The sequence below is a fragment of the Leishmania braziliensis genome, assembly GCF_000002845.2.
Source record: "Leishmania braziliensis MHOM/BR/75/M2904 contig, possible fusion of chromosomes 20 and 34".
NCBI classification, from domain to species: domain Eukaryota; phylum Euglenozoa; class Kinetoplastea; order Trypanosomatida; family Trypanosomatidae; genus Leishmania; species Leishmania braziliensis.
Window position 1 is genome coordinate 500,742 of NC_017948.1, and position 23,966 is coordinate 524,707.

The 23,966-nt window shown below is 59.2% G+C and overlaps 7 protein-coding genes across 7 annotated transcripts; all 7 read left to right on the forward strand.

Annotated features, from left to right (window-relative positions):
- Window positions 1–1,778: 1,778 nt before the first annotated feature.
- On the forward strand, window positions 1,779–4,775 carry LBRM_20_5560 (putative coatomer beta subunit; the record flags this gene model as incomplete). Its single annotated transcript, XM_003723057.1, has 1 exon — window positions 1,779–4,775. The coding sequence occupies one exon, from the start codon at window positions 1,779–1,781 to the stop codon at window positions 4,773–4,775; it is 2,997 nt and encodes a 998-aa protein (XP_003723105.1).
- A 1,036-nt stretch (window positions 4,776–5,811) lies between these two features.
- LBRM_20_5570 (putative exosome associated protein 1 (Rrp42 homologue)) lies at window positions 5,812–7,023 on the forward strand (the record flags this gene model as incomplete). Its single annotated transcript, XM_003723058.1, has 1 exon — window positions 5,812–7,023. The coding sequence occupies one exon, from the start codon at window positions 5,812–5,814 to the stop codon at window positions 7,021–7,023; it is 1,212 nt and encodes a 403-aa protein (XP_003723106.1).
- Window positions 7,024–9,198: 2,175 nt separating this feature from the next.
- LBRM_20_5580 (putative RNA-binding regulatory protein) lies at window positions 9,199–10,602 on the forward strand (the record flags this gene model as incomplete). The annotated part of the gene is made up of 1 exon (XM_003723059.1): window positions 9,199–10,602. One exon carries the CDS (start codon window positions 9,199–9,201, stop codon window positions 10,600–10,602), a length of 1,404 nt encoding a protein of 467 aa, XP_003723107.1.
- A 4,200-nt stretch (window positions 10,603–14,802) lies between these two features.
- On the forward strand, window positions 14,803–15,309 carry LBRM_20_5590 (conserved hypothetical protein; the record flags this gene model as incomplete). The annotated part of the gene is made up of 1 exon (XM_003723060.1): window positions 14,803–15,309. One exon carries the CDS (start codon window positions 14,803–14,805, stop codon window positions 15,307–15,309), a length of 507 nt encoding a protein of 168 aa, XP_003723108.1.
- Window positions 15,310–16,591: 1,282 nt separating this feature from the next.
- Window positions 16,592–16,795, forward strand: LBRM_20_5600 (hypothetical protein; the record flags this gene model as incomplete). Its single annotated transcript, XM_003723061.1, has 1 exon — window positions 16,592–16,795. The coding sequence occupies one exon, from the start codon at window positions 16,592–16,594 to the stop codon at window positions 16,793–16,795; it is 204 nt and encodes a 67-aa protein (XP_003723109.1).
- Window positions 16,796–17,627: 832 nt separating this feature from the next.
- LBRM_20_5610 (putative RNA-binding regulatory protein) lies at window positions 17,628–18,362 on the forward strand (the record flags this gene model as incomplete). The annotated part of the gene is made up of 1 exon (XM_003723062.1): window positions 17,628–18,362. The coding sequence occupies one exon, from the start codon at window positions 17,628–17,630 to the stop codon at window positions 18,360–18,362; it is 735 nt and encodes a 244-aa protein (XP_003723110.1).
- Window positions 18,363–18,759: 397 nt separating this feature from the next.
- On the forward strand, window positions 18,760–22,545 carry LBRM_20_5620 (conserved hypothetical protein; the record flags this gene model as incomplete). Its single annotated transcript, XM_003723063.1, has 1 exon — window positions 18,760–22,545. One exon carries the CDS (start codon window positions 18,760–18,762, stop codon window positions 22,543–22,545), a length of 3,786 nt encoding a protein of 1,261 aa, XP_003723111.1.
- Window positions 22,546–23,966: the final 1,421 nt, after the last annotated feature.

The following is a 23,966-nucleotide window of genomic DNA, read 5'->3' on the forward strand; positions in this document are numbered from 1 at the left end:
GTGTTCCGTCTGCTTCTTTTACTCGCTTGCATGATCTCTCCGCTGGAGCACGCGCTGCTTCTCCCTTCCCCTCCCCTTCTCCTTCTCTTGAGTCTCTCTGCCGTCGTTGTCGCGCTGATTCTACGGCCTTTTTCTTTCTTTCTCTCTCTCTCTCGTGTGTGTGTCTGTGCCGCTGAGCAGAGTTGACGCACAGTGGCGCATGTGTGTATTGTCTGTGCACGTGTGCCCTTGTTTGACTTTGTTCCTGTACCGGTTGGTATCACCATCCCCAGGGCCTGGAAGTAAGGAAAGCGAAAGCCAAAATACGCATACTGACGACGTCGTGCCACATGGATGTGCCCGTGTGAGCGGGGAGCTGAAAGCGCCATCGTGTTGATTGCAGATAAAGGTGCCTGCCTGAGAAAGAGGACCACGGAGAGACGTGGCGTCACCCTCTCTTTCGGGATTGCTTCTCTGCGTATGCGTTTTGTGTGCGTGTGTGCCCCTGTGCACACCATCGTGCGCTCTCTTGTTTCCCACCCCTCTCACGCTTTCTCTTTCCTTCCCCTGTACGCACCCCCCCCCCCCCCCCCCACACACACACACATATGCCTATACATGCATATAAACAGACCCATACACGCGCAGGCATATGCTCGTACTGCGCATCGACCCCTGCTCATCCCATATCTTTCTGTGCGGCGATGAACGAGCTCCGTCATCGACACTGCGCGAAAGAGAGCGTGTCTTATGGGACCCCTGCACGCGTATGCGACAGTATAGGTGTACACAAGAGGGGTGAATGATGGCGAATCTCGCTTCTCTTCTCCTCCTCCTCATCTCGTCTCGCAGCTCGTATGTGCAATCCGCTCTACCCCTGCTGTACTCAAGGAAAAAAGCCATTGACTTTGGCGGGGCGGTCTCCTGTGAGAGGATGCGTTCTGCTACAACTTTAGGTCTCCCATGCACGAACCCACACATGCACCTTCCCTCCTTGCCCTCCCCTCTCCTCTTCGCGTCTTTCTAGGCCTTTTCTCGTGTTGTCCTCCTCCCCTTTCCTCTCATCTGCAAGAGGCATCTTTGATCCTCCTGTAGAGTGGGGAGGGGGGAGGGGGGATGAGTCCCTCAATGGTATATACATACATCTGCTGCGACGCGCGTGTGCATGGTAGTTCTCTTTCCTCCTCATGTTCGGGAGCGTGTCAAGTGGTTTTACTGCATCGTCTGTCAGTTCAAGTCAGTCCCTTCCGAGCAGCCCCCGTCATGTCAACCCCCCGGGTGAGCCATGGTGGCTAAGGAAGGGGTGGGCCCTGGGCTTTTGCAGAAGTAATCGAAACGATAATCAGCAGCGCTGTAGTAGCTGCATACAGGAGTCAGTTCCCCCCACACACACATACCCGGCCGACGCTCATGACATTTGTGACCTCGCCCATAACCGGCTAGGAAGTGGGGTGGAACCCTTCAGCTCAACAGTCACCTTCTCCTCTCCCTTCTCTTTCTCTCGCTCGGGCTTCACACTAAAGAGGGCCGGAGATCTTCACACTATCGGGCACGTGTGCGCGCAAGCGTCTTTTCTACTGCAACGAAAGGAGACGCCAATAAGAGAGAACGAGGGAAACGCGACTACACAACCTACTGCCGTGAGTACGAGGCGTTGGTTTGGCACGGAATCTTACATACACACGAGCTGTAGTGCTGCTGCTATCGTAGCTCTCCATCTCTGCCCTTCACGACCCTTGACAACTACTCATAAATACCCCCCCCCCCCCCTCCACCCACACCCTCACGCATCAAGCAACATGGCGGAGACAACAGTGTCGAGTCAGGAGGAGAGCAGCACGCTGCTCGTCAGTGTGGGCAAGACAGTCAGCGCCATGTCGTCGAAGGAGATCAAGATCGCACTGGAGAAGGGTGACAACACCGCTCGCGCGAATGCTCTCATGGCGATCATTTGCCTCCACGTGAACGGCGAGCCGCAGAACTACCTGATCATGTCCGTCATCCGCTACATCACTCCCATCGATGACCACCTCATCAAGAAGCTCGTCTTGTACTTCTGGGAGGTCATTGACAAGCGCGACGCAAACGGCAACCTCCTCTCTGTCATCATTCTCATCTGTAGCTTCCTGCGCAACGACCTGCTTCACCCCAACGAGTACGTGCGAGGCCTGACTCTGCGCTTCCTCTGTAAGGTGAATGAGGTGGAGCTGATCGAGCCGCTCGTGTCAGCAGTGGTTCAGAACCTGTCGCACAAGGTTGCCTACGTGCGCCGCAATGCGGTACTGGCGGTTCACTACATCTTCAAGAAGTTCCCGCAGCTGCTCCCCGATGCGCCGGAGCTAGTGGAGTCGGCGATGCGCACTGAGACGGATGTGTCTACGTGCCGCAACGGCCTCGATTTCCTTGCAGCCTTCGCACCTGAGCGGGCAGCGAGCTATCTTAACGACTTTCGCGACTCGCACACCTTGTCGGCTGTCGATGGGCCGTTTCTCATGTCTGTGGTGGAGTTCTGCCGCCAGATGATCCGCGCCAACCCTTACGAGAAGGCGCGCTACGTCCCAGTCCTCTTCTCCGTCTTGCAGAGCAAAAGTGCCGCGGTACGCTACCAGTGTGCGACAACGTTGCTGAGCCTCTCCTCATCTCCCACGGCGATCCGGCAGGCAACGCTAACCTACGTTGACATCATCAAGGTGCACTCCGACAACAGTGTGCGGTTGATTGCGGTCGAGCAGCTAAACCAGATGCGCAGGTCGTACCTCTACGTGCTGCAGGACTCGTTGCTTGACATCCTCAGCGTGCTACAGGACGGCACCATGACTATTCGTGAGCGTGTCATCGAGCTGGCGGTCGAGCTGGTCACGCGTCGCAACGCGGAGACGTTCATGCAGGCGATGAAGAAGGAGCTGCTGCGCGCTAACCGCACGGACTTCGAGGTTGAAGATGCCAACGGGGCCATGTCGTATCGGCTGCTCATCATCAAGGCCATAAACACGGCGCTGCTGCGCCACCCGCCGTCGGCGCCGTCGATGCTGCCGGTGCTGCTTGACTACCTGTGCGACACGACCAGCACTAGTAAGGAGGTGATCACTCTCATCAAGGAGGTGCTACTCTCTCAGCCGGAGCTGCGCCGTGACACGATGAAGAAGCTTTCGGACATCTTTCCCATGATGACGTCAGTCCCCGTCATGCGCACAGCGCTCTGGATGTTCGGTGCGTACGTGTCGTCCGCGGACGAGGTGCTGCAGGCACTGAGCATGCTCAAGAACGTGGTAGCGCCGCTGCCGCTTGAGACCCCTAAGCCTGCCGCTCTCGACGCGGCCACCCTCACCACCGCCGCTGCCAACAACAAAACCTCTCCCCAGCCCAACATGCGTGCGGTGACAAAGGTCCTTGAGGACGGAACGTACGTTACTACTTACACCACAGCAACCCCAACCCCCGCCGCGACCGCCGCGAACGGTCATGGCGAAGACGGCAGCCTCGATGTGAGCAGCAGCGGCCTGCGCATGGCGCTGCTCAGGGGGGAGTACTTCCTCGCCTCCGCCTTTGCCAGCACCCTCACCAAGCTTGTCGTGCAGCTCTTCACTGGAGAGGCCAAGGGAGCTGTGGATGAGGCGACTCGCAACGCGGCACAGTCCGATGCTCTCGCTATCCTGCGTGAGATACTGCGCTACGGCGCGGAGGCGGATTCACCGAATCCTATAAACGCCGACACCAATGAGCACCTCCGCCTGAACATCGAGCTGCTCTCCAACCCGCAGGCTTCCTTCATGCTCGACGTACTCCATGCCTCCTTGGAAGCGCTGGGGCGCGCGGAACGGCGGTCAACAAGGGAGGTCGGCAAAGGCGATGGGGGCGTCGCCGCCACCGCTGCTGCTGCTGCCGTCCAGTTGAACGCTATCGATGCGCCTGTCATGTTCTCGCAGCTGAGTGAGGACAAGGATGCCATCTTCGAGCTCGATGCCGCCGCCGATGGCCTGGATGCCGGTGCGAAGGATGAGAGCAGCGAGCACAAGGCGCAGGTGTTCCTGAAGAAGCTGGAGGACACGATGCCGCTCTCCGGCTTCAACGACCCCGTCTACTGCGAGGCCAGCATCACGGTACATCAGTTCGACGTCTCCGTCGACTGGTTGCTCGTGAACTGCACTTCGAAGCAGCTGACAAACCTCACCATCGAGCTTGTCTCGCTCGGCGGCATGAAGCTGTGCGAGCGACCGCAGACGTACATCCTCAACCCACACGAGACCATCGCTGTGCGCACCTCACTGAAGGTGAGTGCCACCGAGAGCGGCGTCATTTACGGCACCGTTCTGTACGATGCGCCGAACAATCAGCGCTGCAGCTTCATCCTGAACGACATCCATGTGGACATCATGAACTACATTCACCCGAGTCCGTGCTGCTCGGCGGAGTTCCGTGAGAAGTGGGGCATCTTCGACTGGGAGAATAAGATTGCTGTGTCGACGATGAGGCGCGACCTACCTAGTTTAGTGCGCTTCATTGTGCAGGAGTTGAACATGCAGCTGCTGGAGCCGTACGAGGTAGAGCAGCAGGAGGAGCAGGACCCAGAACTAGATCTGCTACCCACCTCGGAGGAGAGCGAGGGGTGCGCGTACGTCTCGTGCAACCTGTACGCCCAGACTGCCTTTGGCGAGGACGCCCTGGCGAACGTGAGCGTGGAGAGTGACGGGAAAGGCTTGGTGAGGGGCGTGATTCGCATTCGTTCCAACACGCAGAGCATCGCCTATGGTATCGGTGAGAAGCTGAACATGCTCCAGAAGTCCGGCAAGCTGTGAACAGGAAAGGTGTGCTACCGTATGCCCTCGTGTTTGTGCGTCGGCGTCTATCTGTGTGATTTGTACTGTGTGATGGGGGCGGTGTGCAGCTGGGCTTTTTCCTTTCTTTTTTCCCCCGTTTCAACTTTTCGTTGTTTCGCACGTCATCTCTCTCCCTCTTTGGGTTTTATTGTTCTTGGCTTGACTCGTCTGATCACGCGTGTGTGGTTGCATGTGCGGTTGCCACTTTTGTGATTTTCTGTCTCTGCAGTCTCCCTCCTCCTGCGTAGGGCGCACTCGCCAGTGTCAGTGTGTGGCTCATTAAGTGTGTGTGTGCGTGTGTGTGTGTGTGCTTTGTTGCCTGTACAGGTGGACACATTTTTGTGGAGATCAAAGATTCTCTTGGGGCTGTCTGCACTCATCTCTCTGTCTGTCTCTGTCTCTTGCTCATCCCCATTGAAGTACAGGGCCAGTACAAGAGAAGGTAGAGCAATTTGTGGGTGAAAGGGGGTGGCGCTGTGGATGCACATACATGCGTAACCCCTTCCCTTTCCCCCCAACGGAGAACACACTTGTAGTGCTGTTGTGTGTGTTTCTCTCTTCCCACCCTCCTCGCATCATCCTTAACCGATAGATGTGAGTGTTGCAGCGGCTGAAGTGACGACTTGCCAGGTGCCAACAGCAAAGGCAGCCATGTGCGGTGTAGCACCGTTCCTCGCGTGATGTACACAAGAGTCTTCGCCGCTGCCGCCTCCCTTCCCCATGGACTCCGATACCTGCGCTCCATCGCTCCCCCTTCTCTGTTTCTCTCCCTCCCTTGTATGGCGGCTGCTATGTGTGACACCGTTCCTCCTCCCCTTCCCACACTCACTCACACCTTCACTTTGTGCTCATGGCGCTTTTCCTTCTTTCCCTCCTCCTCCACTGCACTGCTGTCCTGTCTTCTCGCCTCCATCACTACTTGTGTGTGTGTGTGTCTATCTCTCTCTCTGGATGAGGCGGGCGCTTCACGTAAACATAGCGAAACGACTGCATTCTTGCCAGGGGCGTTAGTACCATGCCGCTTGGGACGGCATCTATCAGCCTCGCAGAGGTGCGCGCTGTACAAGGTGGCGTGGCGAACGACGTACGCGAAGATGGGCGCACACTGCTGCAGCGCCGGCCGATACACATCACGGCTCGGACGAGCCCTTCTTCCCTGGTCGGTGCGGCTTCCGGTGACGTGCAGGGGAGCTACAACGGCAGTTATGTGGAAGTGAACGCCAGCGGCACGGTCGTGCTGGCGGCTGCCACACCTTCGGTTGTGGATGGCTGCGCCACTGCCGACTCGAACTCTAGCGCTGGCGCAGAGCAGGAATGCGCGCCCGACACTGGTAAGGGGCAGCTGTACATCACCATTGATGCCGTGCCGCACGTGCTGGACACGTACGCAAGCGCCGTCGGGGGCCGAAACGTGGTCCGCTACCGCCGAGACTATCTCGCCTTTTTGGCCTCCACTGTGCGGCAGGTGTTTGGCGCCGCTCAAGTGGAGGTGCAGGAGCAACAAGGCATGGCGGAGGCTGAGGTGGTGCCGGAGGACGCTGGCGAAGTCAGTGACACGGCGGTCACGGTGTCGTCGGCGAATTCGTCAGCTGGTAAATCTGGGGCGGCAGCAGGGAGTCGCGGCGACCATTTACTGAGCGGCTTCCCTGCGGCAGACTTGTACGTTGGCGAGGGCTTTGGCTTCAGGATTCACGTTGACGTGCATGTCCTGCAGTGCAGCGGCGGCAACCTCTTCACCGCTATCGCGTACGCCGTCCACACGGCGCTCCGGTCGCTGCGCCTGCCGGCCGTCACCCTGCACAAGGCACCAGGAGACGGTGCAGGTGTCTCCGTCGAGGTGGATCGCTCGCAGCCGTATCGCAAGGCTATCAGCTGGGCTCAAATACCGCTGCTGTGCGTGCTGCTTGTGTCGCCAACTGGTCACTGCGTTGTGGACCCTACCTTGCGCGAGGAGTGGGCCATGCCGCAGCAGGTGCATGTTGCGGCTGGCGCGAGTGGCCAGGTCGTGTACTTCCGATACCAGCAGCTTCCCTCGCGCCGCGGCAACACGTATCAGCTGCGGTCTGCCGAGCCGTCATCTGCCAGGGATGAGTGCGCCGGCTATGTGGCACCGCCGTCTGCGTTGAGTGTAAACGACTGCTGGTCCATTTTGTCCGACGGCGTACACATCTGTCAGGCGATGCTGCACGACTGTGAGGATGCCCTGACCCATGGCGGGAGCGTGTAATGGAGGAAAAAGGGAGGGGGCGGTGCACCTGCGGGCGTGTTGCCCCACCAGTTAGCACCGTGCAGTCCTTCCTCCCGTTTCCTGTGCCCCTGAGCGCTGTGACGTAGTCATCGAGTAATCATACAGAGAGGCAGCTATGTGGAGCCACGTGTCTAAAGGTGTGCGCGAATGTCAAGGCGAAGAGCAGCGAGTGAGTGCGTGTGTGTGTGTGGGGGGGGGGGAAGTGGCACAAGACTCCACGATGTGGTACACGCCCATGTGCATGCAGCGTGTCCGCATCGAGCATGCGCTTGCGGCTCTCTGTATTGCGGAATCGACAGCACCACACGATCGCCGAGTGACCAAGCGAGTATGCCAATAGATACCTTAGCCGTTCGCGCACTGCAAGTGCTTGCGAACTGTGTCGTGCATGTTGTCATCCTCGACCCTGACCCGGAAAGCAACTAAAGTTGCCGAGTTTCAAGAGTGCCATGCGGACGAGAAATGTCATTGCGTGAGAAGAATGATACCGTCGCCACTTATCTTGTCCCACACCACCTCTCTTCTCACAACCCCTCTCTCCTCTTTCACTCCCTGGCGCACCTACACGGTAGAGAGAGCGCTTCTTCATTAACGACGCCCTCGCACACACCGGTGTCGAGGTAACTACGTACGTATATATATATATATACTCAACCCCCTTCTCCTCCTTTCCCCTTTTTTTTACAGTTTCTCTTACGCGCAGGCGTGCATTCTTTTCGTTCGCTGGTTAGACTTTCCCCCTTTTATTTCCTTCACGACTTCACCTCATTCTTCTCCCCCTTTCGTGCTTTGCTAGACCGTAAATCCCCGTATCTCCCCCCCTCTCTCTCTCCCTCTCTCTTCCTCCTCTCGCCCCCCTCCCCCCCTTTAGACGCACACAGGTGCTTCACGCGTTCCTCTTCGTTTCCCTTGCCTTTCCCGTGACCCGCCTTCTGCATAGAGAGTTTTGTTTTTCATTGTCTTGCTGTTACGTGTGTTTTGTGTGTGCGTCTCTCTGTGTAGGCGGCTACACGTGAGGGCATCAACCAGAGAGTCCACAAGCTGGCAGGATACAAACAGACCCCCTACACGCACCTACACCGATACGCCACTTGTACCACCAGCGCCAGAGAAGGACCTACGGCATCTCTCTTTTTCATTCCCATCGTCTTCCCACGAACCCCCTCCTACATCATTCTCGGTAAAAGAAAGGGGAATCCCCCCCACACACACAGAAGCCCTCTTCAGCACTATCGTTTCGATTCCGCCCTCTTTCTCTCTTTCCCCCTTCTCCACCTCCTTCATACTCGTTTACTCGTGCATTACGTAGATTAGACACACGTCCTTTCCTCCCCCACTCCCCCCCCTGGCCAGGCACAACCGAAATTTTTTTTCATCCCGCGCGGGCTTCCAGTCGCTGCCAGAGAAGTCGCCTCTTTTTTTTTTTTCCCACTGGCCGGCGCGTTGTTTTTCCCACCTTTGCGCCTGTCCTTCACCTCTTCCTTACGCTTGTGCGTCTGCGTAGATTTACTTGTTCTTCGCTAGACCTCCCTTCCACTGCCCGATCCAGCTTTGTGCCCCCCCCCCCCCTCCCCCTCTCCGCTGTGCTGGCTTGCGTGTGTGGGTGTGCGTGCGTGCGCTTCTTGTCACTCTGCGCTATCGCTCTTTTCCTTTCTCTTGAGTGTCATTCTACAGGAGTGCCTAAACCACCCCCATTCACCACTCTTCTACATAAACCCCGTAGAGGACATACATCAGCACGCTGCCATATTCATCGCCTCCCTCTTCTCCTGATCTCATCACCACTACTGCTTCAGCAGCTGCTTGCGGCTCACCTCTCCCTCGTTCCCTCCTTCGCCGATCGCCACCATGTCCTCTCCTGGACTACGAGACCTGGGCCGCAATCAGGCTACTGGGCAACGCACGACGGCGCCTCGAAAAGGTGCGGCACCACCGCTGCACCGCACTGCAGCTCGTGCCGGGGTGGCTGCGACGTTTGTGAGGCCGCCGCGTAACCCACCGGCCGCTGTGCCCGCGTCTGCTGCCGTGCCGCGCGCGGCGCCGGTGCTGTCGGTGGACCGCGGGGCGGAGCGGGGCTGCAATGACGTGGCGCCTGCGACGGTGGCGGCCGCCATGGCGCCCGCGGTGTGCGTGGGGGCGCCTGCGGCGCAGTCGATGTGCGGGGCGCGCCGGCTTGCGGCGATGCCTGCTGCCGCGCTGGTGGAGGCGTTCAGAGCGACGTGCGAGGGGCACGTGGCAGACGTTGCGTGCACGCCGCAGGGCAAGGTGCTGCTGCAGGCAGCGCTGCGGACGCAGCGGCCGGAGGTGCTGGGCGCTGTGGTGGAGGAGCTGTGCCCGCGGCTGCGCGACGTGGCGGTGGACGCGCATGGGTGCCACGTGCTGCGGACGCTGGTGGAGGCGTGCACTGCGGAGCAGACGGAGGCGCTGATCGGCGCGATGTACGCGTCGGTTGTGCTGAACATGTGCACCGCGTCGCAGTACACGCGGCGCCCGCTGCAGGCGCTCTTCGAGCGGCGCGAGGTGGACCTGTCTGCGGTTGTATGCGTGCTTGCGGAGAACGCGGGGTACCTTGCGGCGACGCAGCAGGGGTGCATCTCGCTGATGCGCGTGTTCGAGCTGTGCGATGCGGCGCAGAAGGCGGAGCTGGTGCGCGAGCTGCTGCCGAAGCTGGCTGCGCTGTCGATGGATCCGTTTGCGAACTACATGGTGCAGTGCGCCATCGAGCACAGCGATCGCACGACTGCTGCGCAGTACGTTGTGGCGCACTTCGCCGGCAACATGCTGCAGATGAGTTGCAACAAGCACGCCAGCAACGTGCTGGAGGTCGTCCTGCGGTGCTGCGGCGAGGTCCCGGCGGTGCGGCGCCTTTTCCTGGACGAGCTGGTGTTTAACCCGGCCGCCCTGAAGGAGGTGGTGAGTGACCTGTACGGGAACTTTGTGGTGCAGGCGCTGATCGGCGTTGTGACGAACCCGATGGAGTTCAAGCGGGTGGAGGACCGCCTGCGCCCTGCACTGGTGGGGTGCCAGTTCGCAGCGAAGATCGAGGGGAAGATGAAGGCAAAGCGTCCTGTCCCGCCCCACACGGGCGGTGCGCCGCACCATCATCCCCACTCGCAGTTGCACCCGCAACAGCAGCTCCCGATGCCGTACACCATGCTTGACCATGTTGAGCCCCATGCACCTAGGTTCAGGGGTACTATGCCGCGCTCACAGGGCCCAGTGATGCCTGCCAGGGAGCCGCGCGTTCCGTCTCAGGGTTACTGTCACTGCCCTTATGACCGCAATCCGCTTTCCTGCGTACCACGCTCGGCTGGACAGCCGCAGCAGCAGCAGCAGCAGCAGTACGCGGAACAGGCGCCATCCGGGCAGACCCACCCAGCCGATTACTTTCGGTTTCCTATTCTTGAAGAGCGCGCCGCTGCTCACGTAGCCGGCGCCGTCCCCGTAGCCGGCGGGACGGACTGCGGGCCCGTGTATGGTCCGTCGCCAGCGGCACGCCGCCGCCTTCAGCAGCAGCAACAACAAGCTTTTTGCCCGCCATTCAATATCGCCTGCTGAGGTTGTGCTGAGGAAGCGTATGCCAAGAGCGACTTACAGAGGATGATGGTGAAGGTGGTCGGAAGGCCAGCGCCAGCTGTTCGTCGCCAATGCGATAGGGCCTCGACTCACCTGCGATGGTGCCACCACTGCTTGGTCATCCCTCCTTCCCGCATCGATTTCCTCCACTGGGATGCGCGCATACTGATGCGCTTGTTTGTGCTCGCTCTTAGGCAAAGCGGCATCTCTCTCTTTTGCTTTTTGTGAGCGCACTTGCCCTCAGGTGCATGTGTGTGTGTGTGTGTGTGTGTGTGTGTGTGTGTGTGTGTGTGCGTGAGGAGGGAAAAGTGTGAGCGGCACAAGTGGGGCGGCTGTACGTCAGAAAGTTCGAGCCACCGTTGTACCGATGCCTGCGCCCTCGCCGTTCTCCTCTATTGAAAGAGCACCGGCCCATCATGACCGGATCTTCGCTCTCTCGCTTTCACCCGCTGAATTCTGTGTTGCTTGCCACCCTTCGCTCCGTGTCATTTCGCTTCTGCGCGGGTGAGCGAGGCTTCATTTGAGTTGCATTGTGCGGAGACTGTAGATCATGTGTGAAAAGGACCCGAGGAAAGTATGGAAAGAAATGGTGTGAGAGCACAGGGACACCGATTATCCGAGCTCAGGAGTGCACCTTGTTACCCAGGAGACGAATCTGCACGCGGACGCACCCAGCTGCTCACCAACCCACGCACCTAAAGTGCACGTCTCATTGGGCGTGGAAGGGCCGAAGGGAGTGCACGCGCGTGTATTTGTCTGTCGCTGTATGCGCAGTGAGACACCCTCCTTCCCTTCTCCGTGACCACCTTCCTCACCCTCACCCCTTCTCCACGGCGTTCCTCTCTTCTTGTCTTTCTCCCCTCTCGCACAGCCCCCCTTTTCCTGTGTGCCGTGTGGAACTACACCTCAATGGAGTTCTTCTGTGTGAGTGGGTGTGTGCGTGTTGGTTTGAGAGAGGAGGGAAACACTTAGAGTTTCTTTCCGTTGGTGCTGTTGCTGTCGCTGTGGCTCTTCCCCCCTCTCGCGCTGTGGTGGAGTTCTTCTCGCCCCCATTCGTTCGTATGCGCCTAAGTGTGTCTCTGTGCGCCTACTGGCCGTAAGAGGCAAAAGACAGCGAGCGGGAGAGAGCGGAAAAAGCGTGAATCGAAGTAGAGAATCCGAAGGTGACGGAGGAAGGGGAGGACATTATGCTAACAGGCGCTCACGAATAGGTGCAATGACAAGGGCGGAGAGGGGGGGGGGTACTGGGCTAGCCGTCATCGCAGCCGTCAGGGGCATTCTCTACACGTGAATAAGCGAGCAAGGCATTGGCGGACGGTGGGCAGCGGGAAGAAAAGGGGGCTTATGTGAAACACACCCCCACACACATACACACAGTGCTTTCTCTCTCCTTGTGTGTGTGTGTGTGTGTGTGTATGACTGCGCTTTGGGTAAAGAGTCACGACGCTGTCGTGTGCTAACCATCCGCTTGTGGAACAACTCCCTCCCTCCCTCCCTCCTCCTCCCCATGCTTCACAGCGTACGCTTTTTCGCGCCTCGTTGGCATCAGGCAGGCGCAACACATTAGTGCAAGGGCTTCTGTTTGCGCGCTTGTGGAGAAGGGAGGCGTTGTCTTGCGTCCTCCTCTGTATTCTTCAGTCCGTTGACTTTCCCTCTCCTCGTCTTGTCCCTTAGCAAACGAAAAATGTGCTCAGCAGTCATTGTTGCTGGGAGAAACGATGTGCCCAAGGCGATCCGGGGAGGAGAGGCGTGCAGGCAGCAGGCACTCCCTGAGTGCATTCGCTTTTTGTTCGTTTTGATGCCTTCATCCTCATCTGCACATCTGTGTGTGCCTCACCTCACATACGCCCTGGCTTAGAAACACGCATAGACGCTTACATGTTCACAGGCACCCATGCCGGTGCAGGGTGCCGAGGCAGCACCCTCGCCCGTCACCTGTTTGCCACACAGAGGCCTGTGCTATTCACCTCATGGTGCCGCGCGCCCATCGGCACACCATGGTTATGATACTCTTTATACTCCCCCCTCCCCCACCCACTCAATCCCCCAGGCACAGGCAAACACCGGTACGGCCCTTCTGGGGGTGCGCGGCAAGCCGCTCTTACCGCTGTTGCGTGAGGGAGTTGTGAGAGGTGCTGGGGGGGGGGTCGTGTGGGAGAGGGCAACGTCGGTTATTCCTCTTCCATCTGCTCCAGGCAGTCAATTGCCCTGTCGTTTGTTGCACCCGGCACCTCACCTCTCCCCTTCTGCCTTTGCCTCTTTCTCTCCTTCGTGTTTGTCCCCACCCTACCCTCAGTCTTGTGGAGGCGGATTGGAATAAGAGCAGCGGCCGGCCGAAGAGGCGGCACACCCCCTTGGGCACGTGTGTGATGGTGTACGCGATCGGTGTGTGTGTACGGACACACACACACACACAGTCATGCAGCTCCATGTGGTTTCACCGCTGCCTTCTTTTGCGAGTCCAAAGACAGGAGGGGATGCACATGCAGGCGGCCGCTGTGCGCATGAGACGCGGGCGGCGCTCGACGGGCTCCACTGTGTACACAGAAGGCGGATCAAACAAGTGGTACGGCGGAGGTGGGTGGTGAGTGGTGCGAGTGTTCAAGTGAGTCTCCGCTCGTTATGTCTTGGTCACCGCACTGAGCCTCGAGGTGAGGGAGAGAAAGTGCGGTACTGGAGATGGCAGCCCTGGGCTGTCAACCACTTCGAGCCAGAAAATGCAGCTCGATGTGAGGCACCGCCGCAGACTTCTCGACCACCAGTTGCTGGTGAACTTGGTATGTGCAGCATCATGATTGGTGTGCTTACTGCAGGGCTCGCCGTAGAAGCCGCTGCAGCCTTTCTTCAGCTGCCATTTCCCTTGGTGCTCGTCCTGGGTACCTACGAGTCCCTCATTGGTCTATTACTACTGGTGGCGACACCTGTGTCCCTTCAGGCACTGAGAAAGGAAAGCAGAAAAGCCGGCGTTTGCACAGGCTCACATGCGTGTTCGCACTCGTGTATGCATGTAGGGAGTATGCGCTACTCCCAGTAGTTGACGGTTGTGAGACGCGTCATTGCACACTACCTTAGTCGTTCCCGATGGCCTGTCTGACGGTAGCCGTAAACTCCTGCCCCGTTCTCTCAATTATTGCCCGGCCTTTCCCTTCTCTCTCTATACCACCCGCTTACCTCTTACCCATGACACGGTGTCCCCCGTCTCACCCCCTTCCCGCACAAACCAACCACTTTGTGACACATACACACACCTGCGTGTACAACTGCTCACCAAAGACCACCCCATGCCGTGCTAGACTCGCTCCCTCCCTCTCCTTTCCTACACTGCACCGGAATTTCCATTAGATCAAAGGAACAATTCTCCAGTCCCCTCCCCCACCCAAGTCGAGACCTCTCTTGCCCACCTCTCTCCTTATTTACTACCCCCCTCCTCCTCTTGTCGCTTTTACTCTGCACTGTCTCGCTCCTTGTTCTTATGTGAGTACGCACCTCTCTCTTTCTCTCGTCTCTGCCGCACGCCTTTCGTATTCCCTCTGCTCATAGGTGCGTCTCTCTGTCGTTTCTCTTGTTCCGCATTAGAGCGTTCTCTTGTCATATTCTTTCTTTCCTCGTTGGCGAGCCCCTTCTTCATCACCTCCGCCTCTCCGTTTCTCCCCTCCCTTTCCGCACAGGCAAAGCCCCGCTGGCGTCTTTCCTTTCTTTTTCTTTTTCGTGCCTCTTCCCCCCCCCCCCCCCTCTCCACCTCCTTCCGTACTCACGAGATTGTCGCTGCCGTGCGCGCTCTCTATCACACAGGTGCCCATCCACTTGCGAGCTTTGACTCTTCTCGACTAACCCCGCCATTGACGCCTTCCGAACGTCAAAGCTGCTCTCCCTCTCTTTCCTGCTTCTTTGCGTATAGATTTTATTCTTTGGTCTTAGATATTCCTAAACTGTCCCCGCCCCCCTCCCTCCCCCCTTATGTTTCGGCGGGAGCGGCAAACCCCGGGGGTTCTCTTATTCTTGAAAGCAGCCGAAGTTGGACTGGTTTGGTTTGGCAAGGAACACAGTCCCTCGAGGTTAATGGGGCTCGTTCGCTTCATTAGAGACCCAGGTGAAGGGGCTGAGGCGCACAAACCGGGAGGGACAAAGAGACTGTACGTGGCGGAGCAGACCGTCGGGGCACTGAAGGAGAAACTTTGTATTATGGCCGCCATTTCTCCCGGTACTTCCAGCGCCGCTTCGTCACCTCTAGGTGTGGCAAAGACCACCGCTGGCGAGAGCGCCTCTGACAAATCGCGATCCAAAGCACTGGAGAGCGGGGCAACAACAACACCTACACGGGCGCCACCGAGCCCGAGCGGCACCGCAACAAAGAGCGAGATGGTGGACCCCTGCAGCGACGGTACTGTTGGTGTTGACGGGGCTGGTGGGGAGTCGTTCGCTCGCTTGCGCAGCACCGTGCGTGAGCTGCAGCGCCGTCTTGATCTCTCGGAGGCCCGTGTCGAGCAGGCGGAGCAGATTCACTTGGATGCGCTGTTGCTCCACCGTGAGTCGACCCCATCCGCGGTGGCCCTCGTGAACGCTGAAGTGCAGAAGCTCTTTCAGCTGATGCAACAGCAGCTCTTGTTGAACGCAGTCCAGCAGCAGGCGGAGCGAGCCCGTATGAGCGAGCTGCTTTACCAGTTGCAATGCCAGCAGCGTGCACCGTAGGAGAGGCTTGCACCGACACCGCGATGCGCACACACACACACACACACACACACATGTGATTGTCGACGTGTGCCGGCGTATGTGCGCTGTGCCGCGCCACCCTCCCGTTTCTCTTCTTCTCTCTTCGCCCGTTTGAGATTGCCCACCATGTAGAGTGCTCTGTTAAAAAGCGCGCACAGGCTGCGCTTGGCAGATGCATACCTCACATACACCCACACCTATGCCCATTTCAGTAACACGTGGACTCTTTTTTGAAACCGTTCACGCGCACACGAGGAGGCGCCGCGCTATCGCTGCGAGGTGCACTGACGTGCCGGCGATGGTGATGGGCTGGGCGAGAGTGGCGAGCACTAACGCATCGGCACCATCTTCTCACCCCCGCATTCTCTCCTTCCTCTACGTTTGGGGCTGTGGTGGTGGTGTCAGTGGCACTGACACTGATGACGACTTTTCGCTCCCCTGGTCACTCGCACACTGATGCAGGTCAGTTCGCTCTTCATCACGACAAGGCGAACACCGCCATCACTGAAAAACAGCACGAGATTCCTCAATTACTTCGTGTGTGTTTCTCTGTAGAGTGGCGTCTCCGCTTCAATGAACACGCCCCGCCGCCGCCCTCTCTTTCCCCTTTCTGTGTCCCTCCACATGTTTTTCCCTTCTTGCCCCTCCCTCCATTAGATATGATACTCGAGGACGTTGACCGGACCGCTCGCTCACTTTCACGCGCACGCGTGTTCCCTTACTTTCTCTCCGCGATGAGATCCCACTCGAATGCGGATGACTTAGACACACAGATCAGTGAAACGAGACATATGGCGAGAAACACATCCCTACCCACACGAGTGCAATCGGTGGCAGACACTCGCTTAAACCATCAGACAGAACCATATTACAGATGCTGGAGCGCGTGAAGTTTGAAAGATAAACAAAGAAAGAGGCTCATTCGGTAAGCCTACTCCACATTTCCCTCTCCCTTCTGCAGGTGCGATGGGAAGCTGCCCATCCCTACTTGTGGAAGATGATCGAGATGAGAGGTCACACGCAGCAGTCGTGTGAGTTGACGACCTGTCACCGCACTACATCCTTTCTATCACTTATCAGCTGATACCTTGCCTTATCTCGCTCTTCCCTCTCGCATGCTTGAGCCAGTTCGGGCTTCTCCCCCTTTCTCTGCGCTGGATGCATACCTTGCGTTTGACTCCTTTCCACTCTGACACTCCCTCTCTCTCTCGTGTTTTCGTTCTGCTGTTTTTCTGCATTCTCGTGCACTTTTGCCGCGTTGATGGTCGCCCCGCGCTCTTTCCTTTTCTTCGTTGCAGTGCGAGCGTTCGTGTGCGGGTCCGCTTTCTCCTGGCAATCGCAGAAGGAGCTGGCGCGGGTGTGTCTGCCTGTCTGTCGTGTTGATGTTGCCCGATCGACAAACTTCCCCTGCTCTCCACTCCTCCTGAGATTCACAGGAGTACTTCCCGACCAGATACACGGATAGAGATACAAGCACCGGGTATAGGCACCTGCGGACATATGAGGCAGCGCCCCCTTCCTCCCCCCTCCGTCAACGACACAAGAGTGCCAATTCAACTTGCTCACGTGCCTGCGTAGGCTACCCTTGCCGTGACGCATGTACACACACACACACACTCGTAGAGACAGCGACAAACAAAAGAGAATTTGACAGCAGGAAAGCGGGCAAAAGGCCAATCTGCTGAAGCCAAGGGGAGTGCGGGCGTCATCGGGTGCTGTGCGGTGGGTATGGAAGCGCCAGCAGAACGCGCCCCTCCAGTGCGTACCAGGCGTTTTACCGCTGCCACCACCAATGGCACCCCCACATCCTTGTCCCTCAGCATGACATCTAGCTTTCCGGTACACCATACTGCTCACATGTCCGCCTGTGCGGCCACGGGCAGGACTAGCAGAAACCTCGATCCCTCACAGCAACCGCCACTGCTACGTCGTCTGTCTCCATCCTACACTCGGTCACCCTACGCCTCACCTGTGACCGCACACAAGGGTGCGGCTACCTCCTCGTCCGCTCCACTAGACGATGCGTCGTGCCTACCTCTCGATGTATTGGAGCCAGCGGCGGCCCGCTGGGCATTGACGGCTGACCGCGGAAGTCGCCGAGCACCTCGTGTGCGCAGCTCTCTGGGTCCGCAGAGTGAAGTTGTCGACACAGGTCTTTTCGTGTGCCCCAACACAGTCGTGGCTGCCCTTTACTCAGCTGCACCAGGGCGCGGTCATTTGGTGATGACGGCCGAGTCGGGTGGGTGGCTGCGAGACGCGAGCATGACTCTTTGCTGCCGAAGCTGGCTGCGCTGTCGATGGATCCGTTTGCGAACTACATGGTGCAGTGCGCAATCGAGCACAGCGATCGCACGACTGCTGCGCAGTACGTTGTGGCGCACTTCGCCGGCAACATGCTGCAGATGAGTTGCAACAAGCACGCCAGCAACGTGCTGGAGGTCGTCCTGCGGTGCTGCGGCGAGGTCCCGGCGGTGCGGCGCCTTTTCCTGGACGAGCTGGTGTTTAACCCGGCCGCCCTGAAGGAGGTGGTGAGTGACCTGTACGGGAACTTTGTGGTGCAGGCGCTGATCGGCGTTGTGACGAACCCGATGGAGTTCAAGCGGGTGGAGGACCGCCTGCGCCCTGCACTGGTGGGGTGCCAGTTCGCAGCGAAGATCGAGGGGAAGATGAAGGCAAAGCGTCCTGTCCCGCCCCACACGGGCGGTGCGCCGCACCATCATCCCCACTCGCAGTTGCACCAGGAGCGAGAGGAACCGCGTACCGTACCATGCCGTGCCTACCACGATGCAGAGCCTCGGGTGGCTTACGACAAGGCGTGCTTGTTGACACGCCCCGCAGCCATGCCAGCTGGCGAAAGGTTGGTGTCAGCGTCGGCGAAGCATTTTCGGCACTCACCCTACGAACTGCCTCAATTTGTTGCCGTGCCATGCAGCGTTATCGGCAGAAGCGCACGTGGCATTTTGTATGGCTCTCCCTCAGCTGCGCATCGTTACATGCAACAGCAGCTCCAGCGACAGGCGCCCTCACAGTAAGCGCGCCATGGCGATGCTCTATAGGGAGACGTCGGTCTCTGCTTCGCCCATTGCTTTCTCTTTCTTGCACTATGACTCCTCGAGCTGCTTTTCTTGGTGTGCTCTACGCGTACTTTGTTTGTTTTCCTGCATGTTTATTTTTTCGATTCTTGTATCATAACCCCGGTGTTCTGTGGGACGTGCGCAGACGTGTGAGTACACACGTCTGCGCACTGATGTTCGATGAACTCGGGAAGAGAACGTACGGCGTAAGGAGTCTGGCACGCACGCACGCACACACACACACTCGTAGAGACAGCGACAAACAAAAGAGAATTTGACAGCAGCAAAGCGGGCAAAAGGCCAATCTGCTGAAGCCAAGGGGAGTGCGGGCGTCATCGGGTGCTGTGCGGTGGGTATGGAAGCGCCAGCAGAACGCGCCCCTCCAGTGCGTACCAGGCGTTTTACCGCTGCCACCACCAATGGCACCCCCACATCCTTGTCCCTCAGCATGACATCTAGCTTTCCGGTACACCATACTGCTCACATGTCCGCCTGTGCGGCCACGGGCAGGACTAGCAGAAACCTCGATCCCTCACAGCAACCGCCACTGCTACGTCGTCTGTCTCCATCCTACACTCGGTCACCCTACGCCTCACCTGTGACCGCACACAAGGGTGCGGCTACCTCCTCGTCCGCTCCACTAGACGATGCGTCGTGCCTACCTCTCGATGTATTGGAGCCAGCGGCGGCCCGCTGGGCATTGACGGCTGACCGCGGAAGTCGCCGAGCACCTCGTGTGCGCAGCTCTCTGGGTCCGCAGAGTGAAGTTGTCGACACAGGTCTTTTCGTGTGCCCCAACACAGTCGTGGCTGCCCTTTACTCAGCTGCACCAGGGCGCGGTCATTTGGTGATGACGGCCGAGTCGGGTGGGTGGCTGCGAGTACGCGAGCAGAAGACTGGCGCCATTCGCCATCAGCGGCAACTGCGCGATGGTGGCGAGGTGTCGTGCTTGGCGTGGGCTTCAGCCGGTGGCGACACAGCTGTCGAGCCGCTCGGCGCCGTGGTAGTGGCTGGCCAGCTCAGCGGTCTCATCAGCTTCTATGCTCTGGTTGGAGAGTCACTAGTGGAGCTGCCGTCCGCCACGTGCGTGTTTCACGAAGCTCCACTACTTAGCTGTCTGCCACTGCGTGCTCCAGCCTCGGCAGAAGAGCCGGCGGCGACGGCGCCCGGGGCCCTTGTGAACGTGCTACTCTCGTTAGACGCCGACGGCGTGGTGGCGCTGTGGTCCCTACAGCTGACTGAGGTGGGCGGGGGCGCTGATCGAGGGAACGAGGCAGATCTGCGGCTCTCAGCGCTGCTGCTGGACTGCAGATACGCTTCTCTATCGCCGACGTCGTCGTTCCCGCCGGTGGTGATGGCGGCCATGGGTCTCTCATGCGTGTCGACCTCCACATGCTGCGTGTTATCGACCCACCGCTTTGTGCAGCAGCCCCTTTCTCCAACCGGCGTCCCAAGCGACGGCGATGAGGAGGCGGATACGCAGGGGAGTGCTGTCGTGTTCCTCTCCAGTTTCACAGTCTCTCTTACTGCGGACCCAAACGCTACCATGCTGTCGATAAACACTGGGGCCTCGACGGGTTTGGAGGAAGGGGCACCCGCGCCGGATAGCGCGCAGCCCCCTCTCCGCAGGGATTGGAAGGTCCTGCGAGCGTACCGGGTCCCCGTGGGATTGTTGCCGCAGAGGGGTGATGAGGGCAGTTCTACCTCCGTCAACTCTGCAGTTGTGGCTATCACCGCCCTCTGCGTCACGGGCTGCATCAGCCACAGCAGCAGTGCTGCGTCAGCGGAGCAGCTGTGGGCTGGCACCGCTGACGGCCGTCTTCTCATTTGGGAGGCACACACAGGCCGGTTTGTGCGCTCTCTGCACTCTGCCTCTGCGGCACCGGTGCACAGTCTGACGAGTGTGCCGTCTCCCGGGTCACCTGGGCAGGCACTGGTATGGGGGAGTCAAGCGGATGGTAGCGTGATGGCGTGGAGTGCCGATACATACACCGTGGCGGAGGTGCTGCCCGTCAGCTACCCGCCATCCGGCCCAGTGGTGAGTAGGACTGGAGATGCAGAGGACTCGGTGGGTGGCGACCCTGCAAACGCGGTGGTGACGGTGCGCGACGCCGTCGACCTCCTGCGTGCCACACGCCACCGCTGTGCTCCGTCGACATTGCGGGCTCCGCGGCGTCGTGGCTGTGGCTTCACGCTCTTTGTGAAACCGATGGAGCTGGTGTGCATGCAGCGCGCGTGGTCCGTGGGTACCGACGGTACTGTGCGCACATGGCTGCTTCCCAGTGGCAGGGCAAGCGCAGGCGGCGCTGTGGCGGACACTGCTGGAGCGGCTGTTGCCTCTTGGCCGACAAGCGACACAGGTGGTGCTGCCCGCGCTGCCTCGCTGGACGCCCACACTGTGCAGTGCTACTTGCAGGATCGGGCCGACGCATTGGCTCGTGAGCGGCAGGCGCAACGTCTGGCATCGGAGGCCCAACAGGAGCAGCTGCAGATTCTTCAAGAGCGCAATAGAGTGTTAGCTGCCGCGCTGCAGCAGGCCATCAGACGTCTAGAGCAGGTGAGTGTGGACGACCTCGTGCGATCCGCATCACGGCCGTGTTCGTCCCCGTCCGTTGCTCCGTTACAGAACGAGGACGGCGCAGACGCGGCACTGGTGGAGTCCGCCGTTCTCGCACCAGGCTCTCCCACCACCACATCAACGACCACACTTTCTGCTGTCTCTGAAGCAGACGAGCAACCCGTCGTGGCAGCTCAGCCCTCTACCATCGTCGTGACTCCGGATGCAACGTCGCCTCCACTACCGGCTATGACGACGTTGCCACCAGCAGCGCAGATGCACGTGCAGGCACTTCAACAGCTTCTGGAGGAACTGCACGCCAAGCTCGAGGAAAGTTGGAGCCGCAACGATGCTCTGCGCGAGGAGCTGCTTGAGTGCCAGCTTCGCATGCTCGGGCGGGAAGAGGACATAGCGCAGAGCGCGCTCATGACTGCGGCCGACGAGGTTGCGGCGGCGGCTGCGACAGGAAACGCAGAAGGGCAGACCAGTGCGGCACATGGGGTAACAGCGGCGACAGCAACCACGTCTGCGCCTTCACCAGTGCTGCCCTCGGCTCATATCGCTACCTCTTCCTTATCCGGGAGTACCAATGGTAGCTACACACAGGAGGAGGGTCGTGCGCACAGTGACCGCCTGCAGACATCCCCACCGCCACAAACCCGTCACGCTCCTTGTACAGCGCTCACGGCTTCCGCGGATAACAGCTTCCCCTCTCGCGCGTTTTGCAGCCCGTCCGTCGAGGAACTGGCGCCCTGGGCTGTTGCGCAGGCGCGACCGCTGACCCCTCCACCACCGCCAGAGATGCGGTCCACTGAAGATGCCTCCTACCCACTCTCGGTGAAGCCACAGGCAACGCCTCCATCGCCCACTGAGGTGAGCCCGAGCACCTCTACTGCAGCAGAGCGCTTCTTCAAGGCTGCATCCGCCATGCTGCGTACTTCGACGATCACCTACGGCGACGTGGCAAGACGGGAGCCTAGCGTTGCCGGTCGAGCACACGTGCCAACGCCACCACTGCTGTCGGAGACCGAGGAGGAGGACGTGTACGCCGAGGAGGGCGACTACACGGACGGCGACGACGACGAGATAGCTCTGTTGGAGGCGTGGTGCACAAGCGAGGGCGATCTTAGCCCGATACCAGGCCCAGACCCAGTAGCTGCTCGTGGTGCTACATCTACGGACGCGTCCGTCGTACGCGGAGGTCGAGGCGAGCCGTTTCCTTCCCCGCTCTCTTTATTCATGTCGACCAGCTTTTCCGCAGGTCACGCTACTGGCGGCAGTGGCAGTGCCATCGACCGCCCCGGTGCACTTCGAGTTGCCTGGCCACCAACACACGTGACAGCAACGTGGACAACGCCGGCGCGTGCAGCAGGGCGAGACGATCCAGTGGTTGATAATGCGCGGGGACGAGTGCTGACGGCTCCATCTCGTCGATCCGGCTCGCTAGCTGCTGGCAGTGCACGACCAGCAGCAGTCGGAACTGGTGTTGTTCAGAGTGCACCGATGCAGGGCGCAGGCACAACGCCCTCCGCGGCGTCGCCACCCTACGCCTTTCGCTCCCCGATCATCTATCGACCAGCCTAGGTCGTCTTCTGGAAGGTCAAGGCTGGGAAAAAGCTGAGGGGGAGCAGGGCTGCTGCTGCTGATGCAGACATCCACCAACAAGATCTTCCTCGCCTGCTCTTGGGTTGACATGCCAGCTTCCCCTCTCACGCCTGTGCACGCCGCCCCGTTTGTTACTGTTTTGTTCTCTGAAGTTTGCGCACTGATCGTTCATGTCCCATCTCACCCATGTGACATGCTGAATGCCCGCGGAGCCCAATGAAACAGGAATACATGAGGAAAAACGAGTCGTCCCACCGTTAACTACAGCGTGCCAGCGCATCGTCTGGTAGAGGGGTGGTGGTACCCCAGGTTCTGGCGTATATTCGCAAGATGCCTCCGGTGCCTGCAACTGTGCACGCAGCGGCCGTGCAGATAATGAGCGGAAGGGTGATGTGGGCTTGGTACTTTTTGACAGACCCGCTTTCACATTCTCCGTGTGCGCATGTTTCTCTGTGTTTCTGCGCAGGTTTGCATGATGATCTGGTGCTTGCAAGCTGACGATGCACCTTCTCATCTCCTTTCTCCCCCTCTTATCCCTTGTCTCTCGCAGGCCCTCACCGCCAGGAACGACTTCACGTGGACACTTCTCCCTATCTCCGCATAGGCGCACACTGTTCTTCCGCCCTCTACCCGCGTGCTCTTCCCTGCCTGCAGACGCGGAGTAGGAGGGGGCGTGTGTGCAGAGTTGTAGGGAAGAAGAGTGCTGACGTCTACAAGTGAGAGAAATCAACGGGGGTGGGGAACGGAGCCCCTGCGCTCTTCACAGCGCGTGCATGCATGTGTGCAGCAGCTCCACGTACTACCGCTATGTGAAGAGCTCTTATTTCCCTTGCTTCCCCCCCCTCTCTCTCTCTCTCACGTTGCTCTCGCCGTGGACATGAGTCGCACCACCTTCTTGAAAATCCCCCTCTGCTTATTTTTTGCCGCAGTCCGCACCCGGTACGGGCACCCACACTCCTGCCCATAGAGAGGTTTACTCATCGAGGCTGACGCACACGGTAGCGACAGACAACAACGACGCTACCCCTTCCTCTACCCCGCTGCTTCTCTTTGGTCGAGGCAGTACTTTGTCACTTGGCTGCTGCAGGTGCTGTCCAGTTCGGGGAGGAGGGGTAGGAGGGAAGACGAAGACAGTCCTGAGCGCGATTGAAGGGGGAGGGGGCTGCCGTGCTTTCGCACCTCCTCACCCTTTATAGCCACATCCGCCCGACCTCACCTCCTTAGTTGTTTTTTCCCAATGCGCACCGCGTCCGAGTCCACCTCAACAACCCACACCGACATCACTCGTGCCTCCACGGCCGGTGGCGCGAATGAGTCGGCGGTTGTCTCGCACACGGTTCACACAGCCAAGGCACAGCACGCCCTCTCTCTCTTCGCGAACCTGCGAGCAGACTTGTGCA